Source organism: Pongo pygmaeus, chromosome 5 (genome assembly GCF_028885625.2).
Source record: "Pongo pygmaeus isolate AG05252 chromosome 5, NHGRI_mPonPyg2-v2.0_pri, whole genome shotgun sequence".
In the NCBI taxonomy this organism is placed as follows: Eukaryota; Metazoa; Chordata; class Mammalia; order Primates; family Hominidae; genus Pongo; species Pongo pygmaeus.
This window is the reverse complement of record NC_072378.2, coordinates 109775643-109783043: the sequence shown is the minus strand read 5'-3', so window position 1 is coordinate 109783043 and position 7401 is coordinate 109775643. Positions and strand designations below refer to the sequence as shown.

The 7401-nt window shown below is 42.6% G+C and overlaps 1 protein-coding gene across 1 annotated transcript in view; it reads right to left on the bottom strand.

Moving 5' to 3' along the window:
- Positions 1-548: 548 nt before the first annotated feature.
- The window catches only part of FIG4 (FIG4 phosphoinositide 5-phosphatase), a 135213-nt gene continuing 128360 nt past the window's right edge, over positions 549-7401 (bottom strand). Inside the window, exon 23 of the mRNA XM_054490053.2 lies at positions 549-889. Coding sequence (XP_054346028.1) covers positions 712-889 — 178 coding nt within the window. The 3' untranslated portion in view covers positions 549-711. The remainder of the gene's footprint in view (positions 890-7401) is intronic.

The window sequence follows — 7401 nt, the reverse complement described above, 5'->3', positions numbered from 1 at the left end:
GAGCCACCGTGCCCAGCCTTGATATAATTTTATACTTACAGAAAAGCAGCACGAGTAGCTCAAAGAACTCCTGTTTACTTTTTACCTAGATTTACAAATTATTAATATTTTGCTCCATTTGATTTATCATTCATTCTTTTTATCCTGAACCACTGGAAAGCACTTTTTTGACATCTTGTCCGTTTATCCATAAATATTTCAGCATTTATTTCCTATAAACAAGGGCTTTTAGAATAATGAAATTTCTGATCAAAATACAAAGTTAACATAGAAGCCACCAGAATAAATGTCAAAATGTTAACTACAAGGAAACAATACTTTGCTTTCACGGATAAAGATAAGAAAAATGCTTTGCCTTCATTCCTCACAAGAGAGGAATTTTTTGGCCTGTTTTGCTTACTGGGATGTTCCTAGACCTTGCCATGGTGCCTGGCACACAGCAGGTGCTCAGCAGATACCTGTGAATTTCTTAATGTGATGGTGTGATAGTATATTGACCACATTTATAAACAAAGTATTTCTAAAATAAAGCAAAGGCAACAACAGCAAATTATCTAGTCATCTTTATTAGCTATAATTTGGAATTTGCAAGTGACAGAAAAGGGGAAAGGCTTCAGACGCAAAGGACTTTTAATAAGTTACCTTTTGAAGATGAGACAAGACAGGTTCTAAGCTAATCAGATGTGGCCACCATGTGGACCTGCGCTCTTTTCACAGGTAGCGGTTCCTGATGTACTCTCGGTACATGGAGGAGTCCTCTTTTCCTAGGGGCTGCATGATACCTTGGCTGGCCTGGATGTGGGCTTGGAAGATCTCTGTAGATTTTCTGTCTACTCTTGGGGGCTGAACTTCATAGATGTTATCCTGTGAGAAAGCTGAGATGGGTGTTCTATAAAAGATGAATAAAGAGAGGGCTGCATTAAAGAAAATATAAGGAAGGACCACAGGGAGCAGTCTCAGAAGCATTTGAGAGTCGCTGGCATTGAATAAGCAGGCTGACTTTTGACAAGCCGCTGGGATGACCTCCCCAGTCCTTGCGAGGCTGGTTCTCTTCTCTGCCTCGAGGAGAGAGCTGGACCAACACCTCTGGGAGCCTCACCTGATTGCACAGGCAGGGCACACCCCTCTCCTCTGTTTCCACATCTCTGTGCACACCCACATCTGTGTACCCATCTGTCTCCCTCACATGACTGGGAGCAACTTTAGCTAAGGCTGTATAGACTTTTTGCTCTTTTTCCTTGGCACACGATAGGGACTCACTGGTTTTTAAGGGAAGATTTAGTAGAAATCAGTGAAGCAAGGGATAATAAGAATGCTTACCTCACACAGACTTGTAAACAGGAGTAAATGAGTTTATATGCGTATTTATATGCATAAAGTGTTCACTTAGTGTAGTGCCTGGGAGCTCAATAAATGTGAACTATTGTTAACAATTACAGGTACAGAATTTCTTATTGCAATTCTGAAATCCTAAAAGCTGAAACAACCAGAAGTTACTTTGCTGGCAAAATATAACCCAACTGAAACTCATTTTGTGGCACATCCTAATGAGCTGACAATAATCACCCCCAATTTCCTGTGAATATTAATGTGTCTAACTATTGGACGTGGCCTCCAATCATGCTGGGGATGTTATTAGAAGGTGTATGTACCATCCTGCTATGCTAACTGACAATTCGGAATTCTGCAACTCATCTAGCCTCCGGCTTTTGGATGATGGCTTGTGGGTCTGTAATAGGCCACTTCCTTCCTTTCTGGGGTAATTTGAAAAGCACCCAATAATCTCTCTATTCAAAAATATCCCTCCATTCCCACCCCACTTGGGCTGCCATAGGCTTAAAATTTCCATCCACCCCGTGGGGAAGGCACTGTCTCCAGAAAGGCCTTGTTGAAATGCAGCTCCATGTCTGACATCCTTAGCAAGAGGTAAGCCTTCAAGGGATGAGTCAACCAACAAGTCAGGTGTGATGCAGAGCGTGTGTGTGTATGGAGTGTGCATGCACACGACCATGCCCAGGAAGGTCATGAAAAGGGGACGATGGTAAGCTAACAAGGCACTGTGAGGGGCTGGGAGGCACAATGACAACACACTCCACTACTTGGCTCAGGGCTGGCCCTGTGAGAATGCAGGTGGTTGGCCATAACAGGGTGCCCAAGATAACACAGGGAAAGAAAATCTGGAGAATATATTCCACTGAGCTGAGATGTCAGCCTTGCTAGGGTGCATCTTATCAGAGGAATCAGAAAGGCACCCTGGATGCCAAACTGTTTGGTCAGCTGGGACCCCTGTGGAGATTCCCTGCAGTCAGACACAGAACTGGACTTCAGACCCAGCTGGGTCTGTACTTGAAATATCAACATTTCACTGGACACTAGATAGTACGGTGACATACAAAGGAAGATGGAAGTTGTACAGTAAAACCCCCCAAAAGGGCTCTATCTTCATAGGATGTGCTACAATTAAATGTGGCTCTTTTTAATGCTCCCAGCAAACAGCCAAGACAGCTTACTGTACTTTGCCTTTATCTACAACAATGACACATCCTGAGATGACTGGAGACTACATTCAATTGCATTAAAATAACACAGAACTAGGGATGGCCAGGGGAACAGGTTGTCTGCTCATGAGGCCCTTCAAAGGATCAGCAATAAGGAATCTCAGCTCCTCAGAGTAGGCTGGGTCTTTAAAGACTTTGATAGGAAGAGAGTCGGTGACATTTTGATTATAGGGAGAGCATGAGGACAGCAAAACTCTTACTGTACGTGTTTCTCAAACACTGATCTGTCTTCAACCTGTCAGGGAGCCATGTCAATGACAGACCAATAAGAAAGACACTGCAGTCTGGCAAAGGTTGAGGATTTTATCGCCAAGCCTAGGCAACATCAACAGCACAAAAAAATTATTTATAGATCAAAGTATACAATGACATTAATAGATATTAAAGAAATTTATGCATTTGTTATGTCTAAGGCTGCTAAACTCTATCTTTTGTAGACTCATTTGTCATCAGATTCACTAGATTAAAAAATAATGTGTATCCATGTGTGTAGATGAGATATGGTGTGTATATATATATAGATACACATACTATATATATATATAGTTATGCTTTACGTCTACTTATATATGTATATGTGTTCTTTAAAAACAACACTGAAGAAAGCGATAATTATATATATATACACACACATATACATATATATACTGCAAGCATCCCCACCAAGTAATGTGCTTTAAGTGAAGCCATGTGAACTTTTATAATGGTCATTCTATTGTGCAGATATTAGAACAAAAATATAGTTAATGAGCATACGGGGTTTGGAGCCAATAAATCTAGATAACATACTGTAACCCCTATTATTTCCTAGGTAGAGCTGGAACATCTTGTCCTTAAAATATGACTGTTTTTATTTTATACTGTTATATAGAAAAGATCAATGAAATACACATAGAGATTTAGAGGCTGCTACAAGGTTGGTAAAGTTTTCAGTTGAAATACCATTATGTATACATTAATTAAATATAAAAACTAACAATTTTACCCAATATTTATCATAGAGAGACTACTGTGTTTCAGATTTATCAGTGCTTTTCACCTTTTTATTGCAAAATAAAACCGATACAGAAAATCACACAAAACAAACACATAATTATTATAAAGTGAACATCACCCAGGTCAACAAACAGAAATTCTGACAACCAACCCAAAATCCCCTTCCACGTGCCCCAACTCCATCACAATCCCCTACCCTGACTCATAAGTAACCTCATCCTGACTTCTATAGTAATCACTTGTTTGCACTTTTAAAAAAAGACACTGTCGTTCAAATGTGCAACCCTAGATTCTATAGTCTTGCTCATTTCAAAAGTGTGATATGCTTTTTAATCTACAGATGCTCTCATCTTTCTTTTTCTTTCTTTTTTTAAGACACAGGGTCTTCCTGTATCTCTTAGGCTGGAGTGCAATGGAGCGATCATGGCTCACTGCAACCTCGAGCTCCTGGGCTCAGATGATCCTGCTGCCTTGCCCTCCTAAAGTGCTGGGATTACAAGCTTGAGCCACCGAACCTGGCCTCTCACCTTTCTTTTTCTTACAATTTATCTGTTGAACAATCTGGGTTGTAGAGTTTCCCTCAGTTTGGATTTAGCTGCTTGCATAGTCAAGACACAGTTCAAAATGTTCCTCTGCCCTTTACATGCGCGCTGTGGGTCAGCAGTTGGACCCAGAGGCTGGTGAGATGCTGTTTCGATTGCTTTGGTAACACTATGGCTGGTGGTGTATTGCTTCATCAGGAGGGCCACAGTGTCTGGTTGCTTATCTTTTTTATGTTAACAGCCATTGAGGCCAATGCCTAGATCCAGTAACTCACTGGGGCTTGTCAAATTATCACTTGACACTTCGTCTTCAATCCTTTTTAATGTCTTTCTTCATTTCTTTTTAAAGCTTTGTATTTTAGTTCATTTTGAAATACGTTTCCGTTTTAACCTCTTTTATTAACTTGTCTTTCTGGCATGGTTTCGTTGTCTGTAGGAATGTTATTTTGCTCTGTTCTTTGTAATTCTATGATGAGATTGGCCCTTGATACTTTTCTGTTGCTTATTGTGCAAAATTAGTTTTGCAGAGCCTTAAGAAGATGTTGCTCAGGAAAGATTTACTTAACTTCACAGAACTCTCTTTGGTCATTTCAGTGAAGTGTTGAAAGCCACCACAGCTTGCTCTCTGAGGTTTCCTCTCTGCTCCCCTTCCTCAGTGTTGTCTGGGCTTTCTCCTTCCTTCATCTCCATTGTCCTGCTCAATTTTAATGCCACTGTCAGCAATTTCTCCTGCCGTGTCCAGGCAGGGAGCTTTGGCCGTTTGGGTTCAAGAGTGTATGTGGCCCAGACGGCCTCAGCCCCTTTCAGAACTCACCAAAAACCCCTTGCACTCCCCTGGTATTGAATTGGTGAACCCCTTCTGTTTCAGCTGCAGTGATTTCTGGCGACTACCTGTGAGCTATTTTGGGGTTCTCCTATTCTCAGGCCTCTCAGATGCCCCACTGTTCCCTCCTGCTTCTTCCTCTTGCACACACACTGCTATCACGCAGGTCTTATGACTGTGCGGGGTTTACCTCCACATCCTCTTTAGATTTGGGGGTGTGTGGGGATACTGTATCATATACTTTTGAGGTAAGTGTTGTCTGTGGGTGCCTGGTTTTGCTAACCAGTTCTTCTGTTTTTTTGTGTGAGGATTCAGAGACATTTTAAAATGATGCTGCTGCTGCTGCTGCCTTCTTCCAGAACCGACCAGGCTCTATTTTTAAAAGTGTATTTTTCGCCCATCCCTCAAACTGAGCCCTACATTTGCTATACTGTCAGCTGCAGGGCTCCATTTTCCTTGTTCTAGAGATGGGCACTGCCACACCACCCCTCCTTACCCAGGGCTGCTGTCAGAGAAGCTCTTTCCCAGCTCAACTCCCACATCTACTCTTGCCGGACCTGTTCCCTCCAGAGACAGTGCATACTGCAGATGTTCAGATGGACTGGCTGAGTGATGGGAGACTTGAGGGGTGTGGGTGAGGTGGTAGCACTCTTAATCTTGTGGTTCATCTGCATGTGGCTAATCAAGTATTGCCTATATAGCAGTAGAGGTACAAGAAGAGTTAAAGAAATGTTTTAAATGACTACTTATCAGATATACTTTTATTGCAGCTAATAGGAGATGGCATACCATCTATTCTAATATGAGCTGTGGTCTCAGAAGCATTTGACAGTTGCTAGATTGAATAAGCAGGTTTACTATTAACAAGCTGCTGGAATGACCTCCCCAGTCCACTCAGCGCTGGTTTTTTCCTCTGCCTTGAGGACAGAGTTGGACCAGTACCTGCCTGGGAGCCCTGCCTGATGCATAGGCAGGGCATGCCCCTCTCCTCTGTTCTCATAGCCTTGTGCACACCTATGTCTGTGCACCCATCTGTCTCCCTCATATGAGTGGGAGCAACTTTTACTGAGGCTGTACAGACTTTTTGCTCTTTTTCCTTGGCACATGGTAGGGACTCAATGGCTTTTTAAGGAAGATTTAGTAGAAATCAATGAAGTAGGGGATACTAAGAATTCCTACCTCACACAGCTGTTGAGTGGAGTAAATGAGTTTAAGTTTATATGTATAGCATAGTGCCTGAGTGCTCAGTAAAGGTGAACTATTGTTAGCAATTACATGGCCATGGTGGGTCATGCCTGTAATCTCAGCACTTTGAGAAGCTGAGGCAGGCGGATCACTTGAGGTCAGGAGTTCGAGATCAACCTGGCCAATATGGTGAAACCCCGTCTGTACTAAAAATACACAAAATAGCAGCTCGTGGTGGCGGGCACCTGTAATCCCAGCTACTTCAGAGGCTGAGGCAGGAGAATTGCGTGAGCCCGGGAGGCGGAGGTTGCAGTGAGCCGAGATCAGGCCATTGCATTCCAGTCTGGACAACAGAGTGAGACTCTGTCTCAAAACAAAAACAGAAACAAAAAAACAATTACAGATATATAATTCCTATCAGCAATTCTGAAATCCCAAAAGCTATAATAACCAAAAGTTACTTTGCTGGCAAAATGTGACACAACTGAAACTGATTTGGGCCTTGGGCTTCATGGACAAAGGAGCCCTGGATGGCTACCCAAGGACCTCACTCCACTATCTGAGCAAGGTGCTTTTACCATTGTTGCCTAGTGGGATGAGGTCACTACTAAGGACAAATAGCAGTTGTATGTTTCCCATACTCCTCCTTTCTGAATGAGAGTTTAAATTTTCCTTTGCCACCACTGTGTATCGGGAGCAGAGAGGCAGTCTTTATTTATAGGTCACTAGGTGATAAAAAGCTGTATCTGGACCTAATGAAGAGAGCTACACATACCCAGAGATCCTGGACTTTGAATGGGATGCAGAAATTTACAGGGAATGGAGTGGGTCCTACTTATAGCAAGAAGAGTATACACGGGTAACCGGGAAGCTAGAGGGCAGACAGTGACACATGACATAGATGAGGCTCCTCAGCATCCACTGCATTCCCCGTCTAGTGTGCAGCAGAGGAAAAGCAAAAACTAATATCCTAGGATCCCTTGCAATTCAGGTTCAGAATGCAATTTAGGTTCTACCTACGACTTGTACTCAAGTGCTTTGATTTGAAAGTGGGTCACATGGAAAGCAGCGGGATGCAGGGTATGTGTTTTGCAGATTAGTGGCACAGGTGATGTGCTCTTGAGTTGGGCACTGTGGTAATGGCTTTTTGAATTCAGTAGTTCCCCCTTATCCTTCAGGGATATGTTCCAAGACCCCTAATGGATGCTGGAAACTGCGGATAGCACCAACCCTCATATATCCTGTTTTCCTGTACATACATACCTATGACATGGTAATTTATAAATTAGGCACAGTA